The following is a 24,102-nucleotide window of genomic DNA, read 5'->3' on the forward strand; positions in this document are numbered from 1 at the left end:
AGAGCGTTTCTTTACCTAGCTAGCTCTCTGGCAAATATAACTATCTGGAAAATGTTTTAAAAATAAATAAATCTGAAAGAAATTGCTGCCTGTGCCCCATTTTGATATGGCCTGTTGGTCTTTGTTCCAGACATGCAGAGTTGAGATTTGCCTAAGGAATTCTTCTTCCCATAGCAAATCAACAAGCCTCATCACTCATTACAAAAAGTATGGATGGTTTGTAATCTCTTATCTAATTCTGCTTCTTCAGCAGCTGTGGTTGGGGCATATGTTTGGATCACTGTGATCCAAAAAGTGTATATGCCTATAAAAGTTTTTTTAAAAGCTATCTTAACATTTAAGAAAACATAACAACCAATGAGCATTTAAAACAATTTTCCCTAATCTGGAATTCTCCAAATGCCTGGTAGGGATTATGTGGGTGGTGTGGATAATATGGGTGGTGATGGCACCAGATAAAGGAAACCTGTTCTAGGTGTGATAGAGCTTTTAAGGTAAAGGGTAGGAAGATAATATTTGGCTTTCTCAAGGTGCTGTGGTAAACATCTTATAGGGCTCTTTGGGACTCTAGGTAAAGGTAAAGGTTTTCCCCTGACCTTTACCTAGAGTCCCAAAGAGCCCTATAAGATGCTCTGAGAAAGCACTTTGAGAAAGCCAAATATTATCTTCCTACCCTTTACCTTAAAAGCTCTATCACACCTAGAACAGGTTTCCTTTATCTGGTGCCATCACCACCCATATTATCCACACCACCCATACCAATAAAGGGAAACGCTAAAGAATGCTCAAACTTCCGTACAGTGGCACTTATTTCCCATGCCAGTAAGGTAATGCTCAAGATCCTGCAAGGCAGACTCCAGCAATACATGGAGAGTTGCCAGATGTCCAAGCTGGGTTCAGAAAAGGCAGAGGAACGAGAGACCAAATTGCCAATATCCACTGGATAATGGAGGAAGCCAGGGAGTTTCAGAAAAACATCTACTTCTGCTTTATTGACTATTCTAAAGCCTTCGACTGTGTGGATCATAATAAACTATGTAATGTTCTTGGTGGTATGGGGATACCAAGCCACCTTGTCTGTCTCCTGAGAAATCTGTATAAAGACCAAGTAGCCACAGTAAGAACAGACCACGGAACAACAGATTGGTTCAAGATTGGGAAAGGAGTGCGGCAGGGCTGCATGCTTTCACCCTCCCTATTCAACTTGTACGCAGAACACATAATGCGACGTGTGGGGCTTGAGGAATCCAAGGCCGGAGTTAAAATTGCTGGAAGAAACATTAACAACCTTAGGTATGCAGATGATACCACTCTGATGGCCGAAAGCGAGGAGGAGCTGAGGAGCCTTATCATCAAGGTGAAAGAAGAAAGTGCAAAAGCTGGGTTGCAGTTAAATGTCAAGAAAACCAAGATCATGGCAACTACACCTATTGGTAACTGGCAAATAGAGGGAGAAAACGTGGAGGCAGTTACAGACTTTATATTTCTAGGCGCGAAGATCACTGCAGATACAGACTGCAGCCAGGAAATCAGAAGACGTTTACTTCTTGTCAGAACCCTGATTTCAGGGCCTGTACTCTGGCACCAGAAATCAAGGACGCTGACATCACAGACTGATAAGGCACCTGCGGTTCTCGGCCCTGAAGAGAAACGGCTGGTGTGCTTGTCGGGAAGGTTTTCTCTAGGTGGGAATTGTTACTTTGAATGTGGGGGGAGTGTATATAAGGGAGTCCTGGTGAGCCGACTAGCAATCTCGGCTTTATGCGTGTCAAGGTATCCTAAAGTTCTCAGTGATAACAGAGTGAGTCTCTTGTGTTCATTTGGGAGTGGCTGGAGTGAGCTGACACTTCTTGGGAGGAGAGCAATGGCCAACCTTGACAAAATAGTGAAGAGCAGAGACATCACACTGGCAACGAAGGTCCACATAGTCAAAGCAATGGTATTCCCCATAGTAACCTATGGATGCGAGAGCTGGACCATAAGGAAGGCTGAGCGAAGGAAGATAGATGCTTTTGAACTCTAGTGCTGGAGGAAAATCCTGAGAGTGCCTTGGACCGCAAGAAGATCCAACCAGTCCATCCTCCAGGAAATAATGCCCGGCTGCTCACTGGAGGGAAGGATATTAGAGACAAAACTGAAGTATTTTGGCCACATCATGAGGAGACAGGAAAGCTTGGAAAAGATCACGATGCTGGGGAAAATGGAAGAAAAAAGGAAGAGAGGCTGACCAAGGGCAAGATGAATGGACAGTATCCTTGAAGTGACTGGGTTGACCTTGAAGGAACTGGGGGCGGTGATGGCCGACAGGGAGCTCTGGCGTGGACTGGTCCATGAGGTCACGAAGAGTCGGAGATGACTAAACGACTGAGCAGCAGCTGACTAGGGAATTAGATGCATGTAGAGATCACTATTTTGTTTTTGGAGATTATTCTTTTGATTCCTAATTGATAGCAATTTAGTTAGCTGAGATTTTCATCATTCCTTCTAAAGAAATCAAAATCTAATATTGTGAGATATGGTGCCCACATTTGCTTATTTTCCTCTTGCCTCTTCATTGTTTCCCTCCCACTTTTGTCTCAAGTTTGTTTTGGTTGTGTGTAAAGATTACACTGAAGCTTTGTTTTGCTAGTGAGACAGTGAGGTGATGTTCAGGAAGACAACAGGGAAACCATGAACCCACATCTTTTTATACCTTGGAACTATATTTGCATAGAAGGAAACTGGAATATGCCCTTTGCCAGACAGCCAAAGAAAGCTGAACAAGTTAATAAGGGTTTTTGAAAGTCTCTAATTCTTAAAGTTGCCATAAATTGAAACTGAGCTGATGGTAAACAAAAACCACAATCTATCTTCCCAATATGCACTTGCTTTTCAAGAACAGTTTTTTGTTCCGCAATATTCAGTCTATTGCTGTAAATCAGTGGTTCTCAACCTGTGAGTCCTCAGATGGTTTACCTTCAACTCCCAGAAATCCTAACAGCTGGTAAACTGGCTGGGATTTCTGGGAGTTGTAAGCAGGAGTTGTAAGCAGTTGAGAACCACTGCTCTAAAGTAACCGTTCTGCTCACGTGCAGCTTCCAATCAAGAATGTGGTTGCAAGGTGGAGGAGGGAAGGGATTGTGCCATTTCCGCTAGCAAAGTTGTTGATTCAATAGTTTATGGCAGATTTTATCTACAAACTTTTCTTCTGTCACACAGATAAACAAGAATGGAACACTGTTAAAATCCCATGAGCAATTAACAGAATTCTGGGAACCAACATCCAACTATGTGAGAGTAGCGTATGATAGATATCATTCCCATGTGAATTACCACTATCTGCCAAAAGGAACATATTACCTGTTAAAGTACAGAATGGCAAAGTGTACTACTTTTAAAAAGCACTACTTTTTAAACTATGGATCCCGACCCCCAATGGGATCCCCCTAGCTCAATGCTTGGGTCACAAAAAAATGCTTGGTAACAATAAAAGATTTCTGAATGTCACCATTTACACAAACCTGTGAGCAACAATGTGCAGTGATTTCAGTAAACGATGAAAATGCTTCAGTTGTACTTTATAAAAAGGAAAACCATCCTATTTAGCAAGCCTTGTAAATGCGGATTTGTTATCTGCAAATGTTTGATTTTTATATCTATTTTATTATATATTTATATAATTGGCTTGCCTTGAAGGAACTGGGGGCGGCCGATGGCCGACAGGGAGCTCTGGCGTGGACTGGTCCATGAGGTCACGAAGAGTTGGAAACGACTATGCAACTGAGCAGCAGCACCAGCAGCATAATTGGGATCACATAAAAATTTCTCAGGCAAAAAGGGGTTGTGTGTGGAAATAGTTTAAGAAGTCATGTGCTAGGTGTTGTTCTGCAAATCCTGTCAGCCCCCACAATTTAGCCTCTGGTGAGGAATCCTAGAAATTTCATAGTCCAAGAACATTTGAAAAGTGGTATTTGGTCTTCTTCTGTCCTGCGAGTATTCCTTCCAAGAGCCTACTATAGGCAAGATTCCCATTTATCACATATTGGGTGATGCTCTTTCACAGTTCAAGGTCAGCTTCCAAAGAACAATGGTTACATTGGGGGCAGCCATGGTGTGAGCTCTGCCTATGGGAATTTCACACAACCTGTGCAGCACAGAAAGAAGCTGCATAACTGATACTCCCATTAATACACATACAGTTCCTTGCTTCAGTGATTTATGTGCTTCAGCTGCAGTATTATCAGCCTGGTTGAAGCAGAACCTTAAAGTATGTCCACTTTTTAAAAGCCCTTCAATCTATCTCTTTGCAGCTCATTACAAGCTATGTTTCAGATATTGCTTACTACGTCTGTTAATAGATCCTTCTGAAAAGTGAATTTGATTAGTCCATTACATATAGTTTTAGGAAAGACAAATGCATATTTCATAATTTTTAATTCAATGTACAAACAAGCAATAACTCTGTGTTTCAGTAAACAATTAATATGTAAGTACACTGTAGTTAGACTGGCATATAATTCTACAACATATGTAGACTACTTTTTATGCTGGTTCAAGGATTGGAAATGTTTTGGGTTATTGTTTAAAAATATAAAGCAGTTGCAAGGAGGATACATAAACCCAGATGAAAATGTACACTTGTGGAAACTCTCCAAGCACACGACTTTTGCCCTGCAAAACAAGAAATCAAGAAATAAATTTACAAACCTGCCTTCTTAAAACAAGTCTTGGCAAGACTTGACTGTTTATTGTCTATGTGTTGTTTTGCACTTGTTGTATTTTGCATGTCGCACCTTGAGTGTTCTGTGAGCTGCCCCGAGTCCCTCTGGGAGATGGTGGCAGCATATAAATAAAGTTTTGTTGTTGTTGTTGTTGTTGTTGTTGTTGTTGTTAATTCAGTATAAGCACACCATCATTTAACTAAATGTAGTTCCGAAACAATACAATTTTATTCTAAGTAGTACAGTTTTCCCTCATTTATCGCTGGGGTTAGGTTCCAGGACCACCCGCAATAAGTGAAAATTCGCAAAGTAGGGACGCTATATTTATTTTAATATTTATACATTATTTTAGTAGTTATACACTATTTTAAGGCTTTATCAACCAATCGTGTGTTGATAAATCGCCGCCTCCTCCTCCCATTGCCGCTTGGGCTCCTCTTTTCTCCCTTTGGCTTCTCCTTCCTCCCTTCCTTAGGCTGTAAATTGTAATTTTTTATGATTTATAATAGTCTTTTAGAGTTTATTGAAAAACTGTGAAACAGCAAATCCACAAAAAGAGAACTGCGAAGTAGTGAGGGAACACTGTATATAGGTTTCCTCATGTTTGTGTTTCTCTAAATTTCCAAGAATGTGGAAACCTATATACAGTGTTCCCTCACTACTCACATACTCACTTTTGATGCTCATTTCATGTTCTAGAATGCTAGTTTTAAATATGAAAAAGCTCACCTTTGTCCTGAACAGACCTTCAAAGCAGTAATTCTTGTAGTGACAGTCTGTTAAAACCAGCCCATGATCCAAATCCTCCCCAAAATGTAAACCTCTTTTGGTACTGTAACTACTTCTTAAAAAACAGGACCACTAACTATATTACTCTATTAGTATTACGTGCAACAACAGTTGTAGTTGCTTATGTTAACAAGGAAAGCTGCAACCTTGTTCAAATGCTACATACTTTGAAGATGAGAGCTCAAATTACTCCTGCTAGAGCTGTAGTATAAAAAGGAAAAGGTTTACCTTTTCTTCCTCAGCCTTTAAAAATGCCGATGATGTAGGAACAGATGTTGTGCATGGATTCCCAACAATGCTTCTGTGCTAACTTCATGGCTTCAGATTCATTTCCAGGTACTTGACCTTGTTGGGTAGGTTTCACCACAGGGATAGGAGATGGTTTTGGTTTCCCCAATTTCTTAATGGAACCTTTCCCTGCTTGGCTTTCTTCAATGTGCTTTGCAGAAAGAGGTTTCTGGGCCATCTTTCCATAGTTAACAGCATCTGCTTGTTGGATAGGAGTTGACTTTGTCCTTATGCTGGAACTCACCTGCCTCATGTGAGTTTCGGAAGAAACCCTCTGACACATTGTAGGCTTCAGAACCAGATTAGAGTAGCAGGCATTGTTCCGTTTCTTTAGATTCATGGCAATCTGATTCCAGTAAGTCATTGGGTTGTTGTTAAAAGAAGGACAAAGGGATGGTTTTCCTGTATATTCACACCAGTATGTCTTGCCTTGATTGTTACACTCTATTCTTAGCTTTGTCTCACCATTTCCAATCATACTCATTATGCAGGCATGTTTAACTTTGGTCTGAAAATGAATCTCTTTGCCACTGCTTCTTTTCTTTGCCTTTGGGTTTAGTGCGAAGGTTTCCATAAAACTGATTAAAAAGATTAAAAGGATGATAGTCCTCTTCATAGTGAAACACAATCAAAGCCTTGGAGTCCTGTTCACAAATGAGAAGCAACCAAACTGGGTTTCTGTAACTGAACTGACATACAAAGAGGTCTCTCTTCTAGGTTGGGTTGTGCATGTGAGGTTCCCACTTAAGCCTCCTTTTAAATACATTCCCTTGGTGTATACATAAGGTCATAATTTATAGCTGAATGGAATGCCAAACAGCCCGAACATTCAAGAAGGAAACAAGACAAATCTTGCTGCCCTCACACAGCATAACAGTTGAACAACTGAAAGAACTATTTCTGCCAAATATGTATACTTCCATTTTCCACTTATCTTATATAGTGGAGTTTTTAGCACTTCTGTTTTCCAATTGTCATATATAGTACAGTATGACTCCCTAAACCACAGATTTGATACCCACAGTTTCACTTACCCATATCCTCCAAAATATTTTCCCTCTTCCCAAAGTATTTGTGGACTTCTCTAGATCATCCAGTGCGATTATGTGATATGCTTCCAACCCAAGTATAGTCAAAATATAGGGTTCACTATTATCCAATTTCAGGTATCAATGGGTTTGTGTATCTTGGAACATATTCTCCATGGATACAGGGTTCTTACTATATCTTCTCTGACTATGTTGAAGTAACAAAAAGGTGAAGTTAAACTCACAAAAAAAGTAGCGGAGATACAGGCTCCGCTTTGATATAACAGGAACCTGGCTGAAATAAAAGCAAGGTCCTAAAATTCTCAGTAAGTCTGCGAGGACATTGAATACTTAATCTAAAAGATGGGTTTGAGGAATAGTTATGATCCATAAGGTTTAAATCTCTCTGCTCAGATATGATATCTACAGATTACCTAGGATTCAAAACTTGAGCGATAGGACTAAAATATACAGTCGATGTTGGTGCCTAAAAATCCCTGATCAAATTAACATAAGTCTTTGACATTTTGCTGAAAATATCAACAAATTAAAAAACACTTTTCTGCCACCATTTTACCTCCAGAGTTCTTTTTAATAGGGGCTGAAGTGGTAGAAGCTTACTGTTTTGCAAACAAAATCTCTCACATTTGCATCAAGTTGGATGTTACAGATGTCAAAGATGGATGCAATCAGGGCACAGCAAGGTTGTTATTATGGCCCTCAGGTTTTGTCCCAAGATTTCTACAAAACAGATGAAAAGAATTGTGGTCCCATCTTGGTGAAACATAGCATCTGATCCTTGGAATCTTGTTCTCATGGCATCCTGTGACAAGGAATAGCTGCTACTGACCATTGTTGTTGTTATGTCTAGTATACCCTGCTTTTCTCTCCACAAAGGAGACTCGTTGTGTCAGCTCACTATAGCCGCTCCCAAATGAAGACACGAGACTTGCTCTGTGATCACTGGAAACTTTTACTACAGGAAATATTGACAGGCGTGCCAGGCGTCAGTTCGCGCTCCCTTATATACCCTCTCCCCTATTCAAAGACACAATTCCCGCCAGATAAAAACCCCGCGAAATCCCCCCGCCAAATTCTGTAGCCGTTTCCTTTCAGGGTCAGGCGTAGCAGGTGTCTTATCAGTTTGGAACGTCAACAACCCAGATTTCTGGCACCATAATACAGGCCCTGAAGACTGGGTTCTGACCCATTGTTATGGGCAAGATGGCACAGCCCCAGGCATAATGTCATGGCAATACCTCAGCTGTTCAAAGCTGCATGCCTGGGTGGCCAGCATATCTACACCCTCCTGCTGTATTACTTCACTTGACACTAGGCAAGGAAAGGGAAAAAGAATATATCTGTGGAAAGTCCAGGGTGTGGCAAGACAAAGACAGTGACAAAGGACTCTTACCACACCCTGGACTCTCCACAGATATCCTTTCCTTGCCTAGTTTATCCATGCCTCACAACCTCTGAGGATGCCTGCCATAGATGTGGGCAAAACGTCAGGAGAGAATACTTCTGGAACATGGCCACACAGCCTGAAAGACATACAACAACCCTGCGACTCTGTATTATTTATTATTATTATATTTGGAATTTTAGCAGCAAAATTGTGTTTTCTCTGAAGTAGATCAGGATACATGAACACTGTCAGTTTAAAATGTCAGTTTATGTCACTGTCAGTTTATAACGAGAAAGCACCAGCTGGGGGTGGAGAGGGAAAAATAAGGGGCTATAGATTTGATGATGGTTTGCCCTAGTGTGTTTCTAATCAGGGAATTACTTTATAAAGGCTCCCTTCAAGCAGTGTTTCACGAGGAGTGGCAATTTGCGTTACATATCAGAATCATTATTTTCTATTGGTCTTTTCCAGTATTTAGGGAAACACAGTGAAAAGTGCAGGAGGTGGACTGCTATTTGATGTATTGGTCTTAGGTGGCTTATGCAATCTATTTTTTTTTTCATTCTACAACCCTTCTCCCATTAAAAAATCCAGGTCTTGTATCACATTTTCAAAATAAGGATCTTAGTGTGTATGTTTCTTTTCCCTGGCATTCACTACTGTTATGTGAGTCCCCTTCTGTCTTCATTAAAATATTGCATTTGAATTCAAATGCAGGGCTGTTATTTTTTTGAAGGGGTATATGTTTGTAACAAAATGTAGCAGTTTACATGACTTAGGATTTATTATCTGGCTGTTCATACATGTATGTGTGGCTGTCATACACACATGCACACGTTATAGTACACATAGTCATTTTAGAAGGAGTATAATTCCTTTCACACTCTGCATAATGAGAAAACGCCAGCTGGGTTCTTCAAATCTAGTGTCTTCAAGGTTTCATAGTACAACTCATACCATCACCAGCTACTACGCATATTGGTGTACTTTGTAGGAAGTTGTGATTCAAAACATCTGGAGGGTACCATGTTATAGAAGGCAGAGGTACATTTTGAAGTTGTATCCCCTCTGTTAAATCCAGGGCAAAGTCATGCCCCAAACAGAGCCAGAAGGGGGAAAATCAGCTTACAATTGTGTTTGGTCAATTGATACCTCTATGAACATTATGCTTTTTAAACTCTGTGGAAATTTAAGATCAGCTTATGAAAAGTTGGAAAAGTTGTATCACATATACAAAGCCACTCATACATAACTCATTAAACATGATCACTGCAGAATGTGGATACAATACTGATTTTTCTCTCAGATATATATCTTTCTTTATATATCTATATATCTTTCAGATATATACTTGAGCATGATGATGAACTCTGTTTGGTGTCTTCTGTTTCTTGTTTGCTCTGGGGGTACAGTTCTGTGCATGTTGTGCCTTTTTGTCATGGCCTTAACAAAATCAGCTTGATTTAACTCTAACCCAAAATCAAGTCAATCTAAATATTTAAATAAGAAGAAATCCATACTGCTTGGGTCCTGGACCAAAGTTTTAACCAAAATGTAATAGCATCTTCAATTCAAAGCCTACACCAACATTTATCAATATTTCACTTTATTTGAATGATTTCAGGACATTGCCAAGTTTGAAATAGGAAGTTATTAAAATCTACAATTTTGAATCTCTCTCTCTTTTTCTTTCTCACGCGCACACGCACGCACACACACACACACACAAGTATTCTGCACATTGGATAGTAGGAATAATCACTTTTCCCTATTAGTGATAAATCCTTATTCTATCTCATGTAACGCCAGCTTCTGTTGAATTTGAGAGCTGCTGCATAGGTGGCATTTTCCCCACAATGAGAAAAAAGTACTTCCACTGAATGAAGAATGGTACAAATTAATGTTGCTGCAAATGTTTGGAATGGACAACTGATGTGTAAACATTATGTAATTAAAATCAGGAAAGATTATTGAACAAAATTCTATTAAAGGAGCTTCCTTACAGTCAAGGAGCCAAAAAACAGTAGTCTTAATAGTCTTGATTCGCAATTTCAAGAAATACAATGTCAAAGCATTGAGAAGACATTGCATTTTATTTTTAAAAAACGCATTGAGCATCCTTTCCAAATTAGTCAAATAAATTAATTCTGTTCACAACTCTTACACCCAATTTCAAGGAAAATGGAATGCAACAGTTCTCTAAATAGTTCTATAGTCTTCTTTAACATTTCACAAAATATAGGCAGTTCTTTTTCCAAAATTTGGATTACAAGTAATATATAAAGAGGCTATGACAGATGAACGGTGTTAGTTAATCTCGCCTAGTCTCACATCTTTGCCAAACTTAATAAACTAAGTGGGCATGGAATAATGTTTCTTTTCCACCTGATATCCAAGATGAGGTAAACTGATATACCTGCATCTCACTACATGCACCCCAAGCCAATGCTTCTCGTACACATGCAAATGATGTACATAGGAATATGTACATAACTAGGCATGTATGATCAAGAGATAGCAATTAATGTGTTGTCTTTCATTCATTACACATAGTATACTATTTGCTGATATCCTGAATAGGTCCTTTTGACCTGACATGCTATATTTATTCAGATTCTAAGGAAGACATTTTAAAAATTATCTTTCATTTTCACATTAGGTCGGAATGTTTAATGCTAACTGATAGAAGAAAAATACACTTTTGGTCTTAGTGACATGGCATATTAAATAATCACTCAGAAAAAATTAACAACCATTCAATGACATTAAATTTTCTGAAAATAAGAAAGACTGGTTTCCTTTTTTAAAGAACAAACCAGCCAGTGGTGGGCATCCAACAGCACCAAAGGAACATTGATCATGCTGAGTAGGTTGTTTGTGAAGTATATAACAAATAGTATTAAAAATCTGCTGTAAGACAGCTGTAAAAAACACAGATACAAAAGTGTCTGCAAAGAGAATGTATTCTTCATGTAAACACATTTTACGTATTGTATTAACAAATCTGGGCATTATAAGAAAAACTCAGTAATTATATATGGGCAATTAATCTGAAACAAAACACACAAAATAGTTAACAGAAAACCCAGACAGCCCTGTTTACTCAAATTATTATGAACATATGAGACAGAAATCTCAACTGAAAAATGGTATGGTAAAGCAAGAATAGAAACCACTAATTTCAGATTTCAGTGGTACAAAATAGCAAATAATCAAGAATAATTCACTGTGCAGGCCCTACACAAGAAGAATGAATATTCAGAGTTCAACATTGATTGGAAAGATGGTGTTTTCCCAGAGGAGAATCTGAATTACTCTTTCCACGAGCTGAAAATGAAGACACAGAATAAAATTAAGGATAATTTCCATAAAGACCACATTACAAAGAAACTAAAATAAAACAATAAATGTTTGTATCATAATGAACAAAGCTGAGAAATAAGATAAGTCAGCACAAGAAAGAGGGCATTGACAGGCTTACGGCAAGATAGCTCAGGGATGGAGGAACAATTTAAGACTGGTTGCCTTCATTTGGAACTATATTTCTTAATTCAACTGAGCTTAAATGGCCAACATTTATCATCAAACCATGTGACTTACCCTTGACATTTCCAGTATGTGCTACCACTGTTCCACAGAGCTACAAGACAGAACATAGAAATCATACTCATTTCTTGCAGGGGAATGGTCTGTTTGCATCTAGCAAAACATTCTTCAGTGTAACATAGTCACTAAATTGAAAACTAATGCCAGTGTGAGAACACTTGATAATTGTTCCTTGTATTTCAAAGTGTTTTGTATAGTACATTATGCAGTTTTATTAGAACTACATATAAACATAACCAAGTAATTTATCTTCCACAGTAACTATCATATGTTCCTGCATCAGGAAAACGGATAAAAAATTGAAACATGATTCTCTTCTTTCGGAATAAAAATACAGAGCCTCTTTGAAAATACTAAAAGGAGTAGAGAAGAATGGAAAACTAAAAAAGGCTAGGGAGGGCGTCACTAAGGAGGAACTGAATGGAAACTACTAAGCTGCCACATTAAGGAGCATAGCTTTTTCAAACTCTGTCTCAGGTACCACAATTATAAAAAGAAAGTGCTTAATTTAGAGAAAGAAAATGATAAAGTGCTTACTTGTCAGTTTTAAAAAAACTTTTACAAAGTGTTTGGAGTTAATTTCCATACTTTAAATATGTTCTATTTATTATTATTTTATCTTATTTCTCAAGAGCATCAACATTTTGTACGAGAAGTGTCAAACACTAGCAACACAGAATTTTGGAATGGGTAGCCAGCTCAAATTTTATGCAATTCAGAACCATGTCTCTTTACAAACTGGCCTAAGGCCTTTTGAACTAAGATTAATTCCAAATCCTACTTTGCTAGCATCTTCCCCACCTTCAGCAAACTTACACTTGTGAAAGAATGGGAAAACTGATGGTAGAAAAGGCTAGTTCAGGAGACAATCATTCATTTGGATCAAAAGATTTGGGGCTGGGGGGGGGGGAGAGAAATAACAGAAATAAAGAAAGCATAACATAAGAAACATTTTTCAAAATGTACCCAACTGAGTGTAGGAGATATCTTAACAGCCTCCTATCCTGGTTCCATAGTGAGCTTTCGTCATGATGGATTTCCACTACACATACTCTTCATATTTTTTTTTTTTTTGAGAAATGAAATAGTGCAGGATGGGCTAGGAAGAGTATCTTTTGTATTTGGGAGATCTCCTGGGAAAACCCAAAGTTTTTCCAAGGATTCTCAGAGAAAGTTTTAAAAAGTGATAGAGAACATTTTCCATAGTCAAATGAATGTATTAAGGATACTGCACGTTACCAATAATGGATGGAAACCAGCACACTGTCGATGGTGTCTCTCCCCTGGCTTTACTACCCTGTAACAGCACCTTATACCCACTCAAGGGAGGAACAAGGTAATGGGAAGTAGTATCTCTCATTCTCACATGTGTTTAGACAGCACCATCTTGGCAGCAAAATATTACAGAATGTTAACTTCTGCTATCTTCAAAATGAAGACTGATTAGGAAAATATAGGAAACAAATCTTTGTTCAAAATATTTGTAGGACATAATCTGCTATATAACAACTGACCGCTAAAAACTCCATGGTTTTCTGCATTTTTGATCAATTGGAATTGATTTTATTTCTGGTTTTGAATTAGAAACTGACTTGGTTAACTGGCTCCTGAATAATAATGCTACCCTAATGTGATGACTCATGGGCCTTGTAGTCCTGTTCCTAGTACTATTGTGGCAGACGAAGAGGAAAACATGGGATTTTCGCCGGTTCAGCCAGAGCCGGAGCCTCTCCACCTGCAGGATGTTGACGTTTGCCCTCAAGAATTCAGCCAAACAGGCCTTGGGCAGAACTCCCCCCCGTTTTCCCGGAGGCACAATTATACTAAGGATAGGGGAGTCAGGGAGGCTAATCGCAGAAGCCTGAGAATCGCTGCCAAATAAATGGCTGATTAGGTCTGCTTCCCTTGGGAAATTCTAAGGAGTCATGCATCTGGACAGAGTTGGGTTTCGCTTCTCGTTCTCTAGGGAAAGAGTTCTGTTGGCGGAAAAACGAGACCCAATATAGGTGTTTGTCGCAAGGGGAACTTTGCGTAGTCAATTGATCAGCTTGAGGAGAGAGATCGTGTGTGGACTTCGTAATCCCAGTTCCTTGGTTCCCGGATCAAGTTTCAAGCCTTGCCTTGTCTCACGTTTTGCCACGGACTTTGTTTCATGTTTCATGTTTGCCTCGTTTTAAGTCTTGGATCAAGTCAAGAATCAAGTTTATTTCCAGCCTTGTTGTCAAGCTTCATTGGACTTTAAAGACTCTGTTGTTTTCCCCACACGATTGCTTGGCAAAGTGTGTGTTTCGGTCAAGTGGATTAAAACTTTGAACTCTAATATCTCATATTGGACAATACATTTCTGGACTATAATTGACCTTATCTGAAAGGTCTGCTTCTGAACTATATTCTTCACTTGTTTTTATTGATTTTATATATTTCTTTAATAAAGATATTAGATAGAGACTGGCCTCTGTGTAAGGTTATTGGTGCTCTGCAGCCTGGGTCCTGACAGTTTGACTCCGCCACCTTAAGCACCAAACAACCTAAGGCCAGAATGTCTACAGGAACCGGAGCGGAGGCTCAACCGCCCAGTTACACCATTTCCCAAGATGAATTCAATAGAATCCGAGACACTCTCCGAACGCAGGAGGGAGAAATACGGGGCTTGAAGGAACGCGGAGTCCGTCTCCCTGCCCTAGCGCTACCAACCAAGTTTTCTGGAGAAGCCTCCAAGGTTCATGTTTTTTGTCGCCAGTGCCAGGTGTACATAGAAGCCCGCCAAGCCGAGTTTCCCCAAGAAGATGTCAAAGTGGCATGGATCTATAGTCTCCTAGATGGGCCTGCGGCCAATTGGGCGACGGCGCTATTTGATGCGGGTTCCACGCATCTAAGCTCTGCGCAAAATTTCTTGAACAACCTTAGAAGGACCTGGGGGATCGAGGACGACGAGGAGGCGGCTGGCCATAAACTCCGGCGTCTCTTTCAAGAGGACAGGCCGTTGTCCCGGTACATAGCCGAGTTCCGGGTGCTGGCTCAGAGCACCGGCTGGAACGATATAGCTCTTAGAGGACAGTTTCGCGAGGGCCTCAACATCGAGATGCAGGAAGAGATCTCTAAGGTGGATCCTCCAGGGACTCTTGAGAGACTCATCAACCAGTGTCTACGAGCCGAAGCCCTAATAGCCAACAAAAAACAGTGGCTCCGAGGCCAGAGTGGAAGAGCCGGAGTGAAAACCCCCGCTACTGCCAGTGTTCAGTCACGTCCAGTATGGAGATCCCCACCGCCAGCCCCAAACCCCATGGGAGGCGAGGAGGAGCCGATGCAGTTGGGCAATGTGCGCCCCAGACTAGATGTTGCCGAAAAGGCCCGCCGCCAACGTCTGAATCTGTGTTGGTACTGCGGGAATGGGGGCCACTTCGCCAGAGAATGTCCAGCCAAAAGGAAGCCCGCCGCCCGCCTGGCGGCGGCGTCCTCCATGGAGCCGGAGGCGGCCGAGGCGGCTGGAGCAAAGCCGGCAGGGGAAGCCAGCGACCGGGCGTAGAGAGGCTCGCCAACCCGGTCAAAAACCCCACTCAAGAGCCGCAAACCAGGGTCCTATTTCTCCTGGTGGTCACACTGTGGTCAGTGAAAAAGGGACCCGTCATGATCCATGCCATGATAGACTCAGGGGCAACAAACAATTTCATCGATAGAGAGTATGCCGACTCTCTGGGATTACAATATCATGATTTCAAGAATGCCCGAGTGGTGCAGGCCATAGATGGCCGACCCCTAAAGACAGGTCCAGTAAGCCAATGGACTGAACCCACCAGAATGTGGATAAGGGAACACGAGCAACACGTCAGAATGGTGCTACAACGATTGCGGGATCATGGACTATATGCCAAGTTAGAGAAATGCGCCTTTGATCTGCAAGAGGTAGACTTCCTGGGATACCGCGTCTCGCCACTAGGGCTCTCCATGGACCCGGCAAAGGTTTCAGCAGTATTGGAATGGCGGGCGCCAACCAACAAGAAGGAAGTACAGCGCTTCTTGGGGTTTGCAAACTACTACCGCAAATTCATCCCAGACTTCGCTCGCTGGTCTGACCCAATCACCAGCTGCATCCGAGGGAAACAGCCTTTCCGCTGGACGGAGCAAGCAGAGAAAGGGTTCCACCAGCTAAAGCAGCTATTCACGACCCAGCCAATTCTACAGCATCCTGATCCTAAAACCCCTTTTGTTGTGCAGGCTGACGCCTCTGATGTGGCAATTGGGGCTGTACTCATGCAACCAGTGGGAGAACATCTTCATCCTTGCGCCTATTACTCCCGTCAACTAACAGCCCCAGAGAGAAATTACACTATTTGGGAGAAAGAACTTTTGGCCATAAAGGCAGCTTTTGAAAATTGGAGACATTGGTTGGAAGGGGCCAAATTTCCCATTGAAGTTCATACTGATCATCGAAATTTAGAGCACCTAAGGACCGCACGAAAGTTAAATCAAACGCAGCAGCGCTGGGCTTTGTTCTTTGAACGTTTTGACTTCCAGATCCATTATGTGACCCCGGCGCAAACCAAACAAGCAGATGCTCTATCACAGAAACCAGAGTATGCTGCAGGACGCAGAGAGACCTCAGAATCTCGATTGCTGCAACCCGAAAACTTTGCCACGCTCACAGTGGGAAACACCAAATCCACTCCAATTGAACCGACTCCCTCTAACCCAGAATCCCTTTGCACTCAAGAAATTAGAGCCAGTCAACAGGCAGATGCCTGGGCTCAAGAACAGATTTGCCAAGGACTACGTTTCCCTTTCTCACTTATGGATGGGCTACTATGCTACAGGAATCATGTTTACATCCCTCCAGGTCCCGGCAGAGAAAAAGCACTTCATCTGTGTCATGACAGCAAGCCAGCAGGACACTTTGGGCTATTTAAAACCATGCACTTGATCCTACGAGATTTCTGGTGGCCCAAGATCCGCAAGGATGTGGAGAAATATGTCAATACCTGTCCTGTATGTCAGCGTTCCAAGACACGAAGGGAGAAGCCGTCAGGGCTACTGCATCCCCTTCCCACTCCTTCTCGCCCATGGGAGATAATTTCCGCGGATTTTATCACTGACTTACCACCCTCCCTTGGATTCACCACGATTCTAGTAGTGGTGGACCTTTTTACCAAGCTGGCCCATTTCATCCCCTGCGATGGTCTCCCCACGGCCAAAGAGACTGCAGATTTATTCCTTCAACATGTTTTCCGACTACATGGATTGCCCAAGAGTTTAGTCACTGACCGTGGATCTCAATTCACCTCTCGTTTCTGGAAAGCACTACAAAAACTATTGGGCATAGACTCTCGTTTATCTTCTGCTCACCATCCCCAAACGGATGGGCAAACTGAGCGCACCAATGCCACTTTGGAACAATACCTTCGCTGTTATGTAAACTACCAACAGGACAATTGGGCTTCCCTATTACCTCTCTCAGAATTTGCTTACAACAATGGTGTCCAGGCTTCAACTAAAGAAACCCCGTTCTTTGCAAACTATGGTTTCCATCCACGTTTCTTTCCTTCTGTCATTGAAACCTCAGAAGTCCCTGCAGCGGAGGACTGGCTGCAGGAACTCACAGCAGTACAAGAACTCTTGCACCAGCAACTGGATCAAGCCAAGGAGGACTATAAACGCCACGCTGACGGTCGTCGCCAGCCGGGCCCCGAGATCAAGGTAGGAGATCGGGTTCTGTTGTCCACTCGCTTTTTGCCCTCCCACCGTCCCTGCCAGAAGTTAGATGCCCGTTTCATTGGTCCCTACCCAGTGGTGGCGCAACTTAACCCTGTGACTTTCAAACTCCAACTTCCGCGCTCCATGCGCATTCATCCGGTGTTCCATCGTTCCCTGCTCCTTCTGGCGGATGGTGTACGCCCCGATGCGAGCCAGCCGGCCCCCGCCCCTGTTTTGGTGGACGGGGAGGAGGAATTCAAGGTTCAGGACATTTTGGATTCTCGCTTCCATCGCCGCCGCCTTCAGTATCTCATTGACTGGGTAGGTTTTGGCCCCGAAGAACGCTCTTGGGAAGACGCTTCCACAGTCCATGCCCCCGACTTAGTCCGCCGCTTCCATCAGGCCTACCCTACCAAGCCGCGGCCCCGCGACTCTCGGAGAGGGGCCCTGATTGAGGGGGGCCTTGAGGGCGGGGATAGTGTGATGACTCATGGGCCTTGTAGTCCTGTTCCTAGTACTATTGTGGCAGACGAAGAGGAAAACATGGGATTTTCGCCGGTTCAGCCAGAGCCGGAGCCTCTCCACCTGCAGGATGTTGACGTTTGCCCTCAAGAATTCAGCCAAACAGGCCTTGGGCAGAACTCCCCCCCGTTTTCCCGGAGGCACAATTATACTAAGGATAGGGGAGTCAGGGAGGCTAATCGCAGAAGCCTGAGAATCGCTGCCAAACAAATGGCTGATTAGGTCTGCTTCCCTTGGGAAATTCTAAGGAGTCATGCATCTGGACAGAGTTGGGTTTCGCTTCTCGTTCTCTAGGGAAAGAGTTCTGTTGGCAGGAAAAACGAGACCCAATATAGGTGTTTGTCGCAAGGGGAACTTTGCGGAGTCAATTGATCAGCTTGAGGAGAGAGATCGTGTGTGGACTTCGTAATCCCAGTTCCTTGGTTCCCGGATCAAGTTTCAAGCCTTGCCTTGTCTCATGTTTTGCCACGGACTTTGTTTCATGTTTCATGTTTGCCTCGTTTTAAGTCTTGGATCAAGTCAAGAATCAAGTTTATTTCCAGCCTTGTTGTCAAGCTTCATTGGACTTTAAAGACTCTGTTGTTTTCCCCACACTATTGCTTGGCAAAGTGTGTGTTTCGGTCAAGTGGATTAAAACTTTGAACTCTAATATCTCATATTGGACAATACATTTCTGGACTATAATTGACCTTATCTGAAAGGTCTGCTTCTGAACTATATTCTTCACTTGTTTTTATTGATTTTATATATTTCTTTAATAAAGATATTAGATAGAGACTGGCCTCTGTGTAAGGTTATTGGTGCTCTGCAGCCTGGGTCCTGACACCTAATGATTGCACTGGGTTCTCTATGATTTTGAAATATCACTGAGTGGGATATCCTTTTGGTCAGTGTGGTTGAGACGGGTGCATATATTACCACAATTAAATAATTGGATTCCTACCTGGAAGGCCAGAAGCAGAAGAATGGTGCTTGGGGACATGTTCTATCCTGTGGCATACCTATGACTTGTGGGATACCAGAAGGTTTCATCTTGTGTCTCATACATTTCAACAACTACATGAAACTGTTGGCTGGGGCCATCCAGAGGTTTGCACTCCATCTTCTCTGGGTTTTAAGTATATGCTCAGTAAATTCTTCAGCTATTTGTAAAGCATTGATGATATTTATCCATGGCTAATTAGGACTAATTTGAGCATCTAGGACAGGGGTCCCCAAACTAAGGCCCGGGGGCCGGATGCGGCCCTCCAAGGTCATTTACCTGGCCCCCGCCCTCAGTTTTATAATATAATATTTTTATATCAGTTTTAATAATATATTCTATATACATATAATATTGATAATAATCTTATAATGTTATACAATATCATATTATTAATAATACCATATAATATGAATTATATGTTATATATTACATATAATATTACAGTATAGTGGTATAGTTCAATATAGTAATATATAATGCTAATATTGTGCTATGCTAATAATATAATATATTGTATGTACATACAGCTGCTCTGAGTCCCCTTCAGGGTGAGAAGGGCGGGATATAAATGTAATAAATAAATGTAGTAAATGAATAAATAAATAATTTTAGACTTAGGCTCGGCCAAAATCTGAAATGACTTGAAGTCACACAACAACAACAATCCTAATTCACTTGACTATCTCATTGGCCAGAAGCAGGACCACACTTCCCATTGAAATCCTGATAGGTTTATGCTGGTTACAGTTGTTTTCATTTTTAAGTATTGTATTGTTCTTTCATTGTTGTTGTTGTTTTGCACTACAAATAAGACATGTGCAGTGTGCATAGGAATTTGTTCGTTTTTTTTTCCAAATGATAATAATAATAATTATTATTATAATAAAACTTTATTTATACCCCGCCACTATCTCCCCAATGGGGACTCGGGGCGGTTTACATGGGGCCATGCCCAAAACAATACAATAGAACAGAATATAAAAGAACAACACATCATAACACATAATTCGGCCCCTCATCAGTCTGAAGGATTGTGGACCGGCCCTCTGCTTTAAAAGTTTGAGGACCCCTGATCTAGGACAATGGTTCTCAACCTGTGGGTCCCCAGATTCTTTGGCCTTCAACTCCCAGAAATCCTAACAGCTGGTAAACTGGCTGGGATTTCTGGGAGTTGTAGGCCAAAACACTTGGGGACCCACAAGTTGAGAACCACTGATCTAGGGTGATGTGAACAGACTTTACAATGACTGAATACTTATTTCACAGGAGGTTAATTCTGGTTCAACCTATAGTAGTTCACTTCTAAATTAAAAGAGCTGGAGGTATAAATATAATATTAGTTGTGATATGTTGTTTAGTTTCCAGATATAATTATATTTCTTTAAACAGTCTGGACAAAACAGTTGTAGTGTTAATGAGAAAAACCTATGCAATTCCAGTTCTGTTATTTCTCGCTATACATAGCATACATTAAAAAATAAAAAATATAGAGTCAGCCACGTGAAGTCATGCAAGAACAAAAGAATTTGACTTTAAAACATGCAAAAAAGGAGAAATACTAATGAGAAATGTATTAAGAACGTTTATAAAGTTTCAAACTTGGTTTACCTTGTCATAATTGGATTGTGTATACCATATAAATGCTCTTTATGATAACCATTATTACCATTTTCCAAACTGTAATAAAATAAATATACCAAGAAAGGACTGGGTTAATGATGAATGCAACTAGTTACAAACCATGGTTTACAAAGATGATAATTAAAAATGTGTTTATTTTAAATGCCAACAACCAATAAAAAAGAATGTAAAGATAACTGAAATAGTTCAGTATATAAAGGGAGTGTAAACAACCCAGCACACTCTGAAACAAGACTGTCCATTAACTAATGTACATAACGTATTAATTCCATAGAACATTCATTCCAACAAGCTCTGCATGTAATTATATATGATATTTATGTAAACAACACAGAGCAATATGCCAAAAATGTACAAAAGAAATGTGATTGCAAATATGCAGTGTTTATCAATTAAAAAATCTACATTAAAAAAAAATCAAAAATCCCTCTTTTATTACAAGCCAAAATAGCAATTAAATTCTCTTACTTTTTCATGGGCATAGATTCAACACTAAAAAAATATAAAAAGGAAGTAGTTATCTTGTGTGTTAAAATGAAACTGCATATGAGATTATTTGGCTTTACAGTATTTACCAGGTTTAGTAAAAGTATAATGTAAACATGGTCCACATAAATACATATGAAATTAGGAAAAAGCACTGGACAGATGTACAGGAAAATGGTGACTAAAAGAAAAAAAAGTGAAGACAAATGAAAAATAAGTAAAAACAGCTATCATAAAGTGAAATGCCAAGTCCCTGAGACAGAGGAACTGCAATTGGAAGAACAGAAGAATAAAAGAGCAGTTAGGAAGCGCAGGAGAATTATATAAGACAAAAGCAAAGAGTTCTTGCAAGGAAAATCTAAAAGCAAGCACAGCATAGTTTGCATCATATATTCACCATATAATAATATCCCATATCGTATTTAATCATAAATCTTCACATAATTCATTTTCACACAAAACAATAGTACAATAATTCAGATATTTTTTGCAACATATTTTAATATATTTCATATTTTGAAGCTTTTTTGAAGCTTTTTTTTGTGCAAAACACTTTTAGGCAGTAAAAATACAATTTTAAAAGCACCCATTGCATTCTGCTGAAATATTTTGTTGTGCAAACATATTTTATTTGGCAGGGAAACTACAGTTTTTGCACAACTGGAGTTTTGCAAAAGATCACTGAAAAATATGCCACCTCTCATAACATATTGAGATCTATGTAGAAACCCCTTTTCATTGAGGATTGCATATTGCAAATATACTTTACATTACTCTTCCAAAGTTTTGTCATAAATAAATCTGTATTTCTACCTGTATTTGCCATAACTGACACTGGGAACTAGGGAGATCTACTATAGCTATGTAAAACCTTTTTCTAAAAACAACAACAACCTGTATCCCTTTGATTTTTTAGCATGCTCTAGGGCAGTGGTTCCCAACCTTTGGTCTTCCAGTTGTTTTGGACTTCAACTCCCAGAAAGACCAGCCAGTTTACCAGCTGTTAGGAATTGTGGGAGCTGGAGGAACAAAGGTTGGGAACAACTGCTCTAGGGATTGTTATATGCTGTATGAGAGAGAGATCTCCAATTTCTCATCATTTTCAACAAACTACAACCCTCATGATGATCTGGAAACAGCTATTAATGTTTAAATAGATAGGTGTGTATCCAATTGTTAGTTCCAATTAGTGTGAACCAACAAAAGCTTGATAACTCAATATATGTGCAAGTTCTGTGGATATAGGTCTACTCTTGATGAAAGAATAATTGATTTATGCCACAAAACTCGTAAATATTTTTATGTAGCTTCAAAATAATTATTTCATGCAAAACATTCCACTGAAATCCATTTCAAACATGCCATTTACAATATTACTTGGCTTACTTACTCATCATATACATCTTCTGTATCCATCCTACGATAGAATTTGGCTAGTTTTACAGCACAAATGATGGCAGGGATTAGAAATAGTGAACAGCCCCCTAAACCAAACCAGAAGGCATTCTAGAAAAAAGGAAAACATAGTTAAATGCATTTCCAATTCATTAGAAATAGAAAATATGATTAAATAGTGCTGGCTTTTTTTAAGTGCAGTTGAAGAACTAGGAGACACTCTTGGAGAAATGTTCTTCCTTCCTCTACTCTCCTGCATCCTGAATTTCATTCCTACATTCCCTACAACCTGCTGCTACCTGTTAACCACTATTAACGTTCATTCAGACTGGGAGGCCAATTTCATCTGGTTTAAGATTCTGCTTAACCAGAAGGCACAATTATCCTTCTTTATTAGCTCCAGATTCTGGATGCAGAAGTAAATGGAAGATCTGTTTGAAGAAGAGGATACGAATATGTTCTGCGCATGCCCTTAACATCAACAGAATGTGGGCAGTTTGTGCTAATTCATTTATTTCATTAATTTTATTTTATTTCAAGAACTGATGGACAATTTATTTTACAATGCAGCTCTAAGCCTGCCATGCTGTGCACAAACTTCCCTTATGCTGAACCTCATGATTTGAAATTCAAAGTGAATGTGGCCTGTCTGGTGTTTTGAGAGTTACTGGATGTCAACTTTTTTGCTGTGCTTGAAAGACTATAAAAACAAGGGACTTTTTAACCACTTGATAGGCTATCACACATGGCAGATGTTCTACATGCAACTTGGTGGATTTTGAATGATACAAACATTCTGTATGTAGAGAGATGTCACTGCATTGTGAAATAGTAAGAGGAACAAGGATGCCATGATAAATCACCCTGCTAGTAATTTTTTGGCTTTTACAGAAAATACATTGACTAGGGAACTATCTCATAACACCATAATATAAGTACCTGAAGCAAAATCTAAGTCTCAGCCAAGCTAAACATGGTGAGGAGTGTGCTCTCAACCTTGGACTTTGGACAGAACATTTAATTCATTAAGTGAGACGACTGTGAAAAACTCATTCAATAACAGGGCCTCACCTCAACCATCCTAAAGCAAACTGGAAAGGAATGTGTATGCCTCAGGAGATTAATAGGCGAGCCAGGCTTTCCTCCAGCAGCAGAGCTGAACAGAAGCAGCTTTATTTTTGCTTGCAATGGAGTGGCCTCTTCATATGTTAGTGGTATTTTTTGGGTATTTAAACAAGAATGAATAATTGAATGATTGCACAGATTAGCCCGATTAGATTCAGCTCTTAAAAAAGCTGGCTTTACATTTTGGTTGCAATAAAACTTGATTTACTAAGATATTCTGATTCTGGTGAAAAGCGTATTCTGTGGTTCTTTCAGTTAATGGCCAGAAATGCCTGTAGTAAATGCAATAGGATCATATTCAGGTGTTTTGCTAGTGTTTTTTTCATGTAAATATAAAATTTCAGTGTACAGAAATTATACACTGTGGGAGATGTTGCCATTACAAAACACCTCTGTATGTATTGCCATTCTTCAGTAAATATATATATCTGAATTTATAAA

The 24,102-nt window shown here is 40.3% G+C and overlaps 2 protein-coding genes across 7 annotated transcripts in view; both read right to left on the reverse strand.

Annotated features, from left to right (window-relative positions):
* Positions 1-4,396: 4,396 nt before the first annotated feature.
* On the reverse strand, positions 4,397-9,662 carry fgfbp2 (fibroblast growth factor binding protein 2). Its single transcript, XM_008109786.3, has 2 exons — positions 5,718-9,662; positions 4,397-4,650 (listed from the first exon to the last, which is right to left on the reverse strand). The coding sequence occupies exon 1, from the start codon at positions 6,391-6,393 to the stop codon at positions 5,728-5,730; it is 666 nt and encodes a 221-aa protein (XP_008107993.1). The 5' UTR covers positions 6,394-9,662; the 3' UTR covers positions 4,397-4,650; positions 5,718-5,727.
* Positions 9,663-9,802: 140 nt separating this feature from the next.
* Positions 9,803-24,102, reverse strand: part of prom1 (prominin 1) — a 133,749-nt gene continuing 119,449 nt past the window's right edge. For 2 of the 6 annotated variants that reach the window (XM_016993315.2, XM_016993316.2), the window contains 5 exons: positions 22,532-22,647; positions 21,124-21,147; positions 20,623-20,691; positions 11,814-11,853; positions 9,803-11,540 (listed from right to left, as the gene is read on the reverse strand). In XM_016993315.2, the coding sequence (XP_016848804.2) occupies positions 11,835-11,853; positions 20,623-20,691; positions 21,124-21,147; positions 22,532-22,647 (228 nt within the window). In that variant the 3' untranslated portion in view covers positions 9,803-11,540; positions 11,814-11,834. Of the gene's footprint in view, positions 11,541-11,813; positions 11,854-20,618; positions 20,692-21,003; positions 21,148-22,531; positions 22,648-24,102 lie in introns of those variants that run through there. The other 4 variants (XM_062982185.1, XM_062982184.1, XM_062982182.1 and 1 more) reach the window with 3 other exon arrangements.

This window comes from Anolis carolinensis, chromosome 5 (genome assembly GCF_035594765.1).
Source record: "Anolis carolinensis isolate JA03-04 chromosome 5, rAnoCar3.1.pri, whole genome shotgun sequence".
In the NCBI taxonomy this organism is placed as follows: domain Eukaryota; kingdom Metazoa; phylum Chordata; class Lepidosauria; order Squamata; family Dactyloidae; genus Anolis; species Anolis carolinensis.

Bases quoted from the DNA above. Each gene is read 5' to 3' on its own strand.
- fgfbp2 (XM_008109786.3), bottom strand. From the start codon at position 6,393: ATGAAGAGGACTATCATCCTTTTAATCTTTTTAATCAGTTTTATGGAA.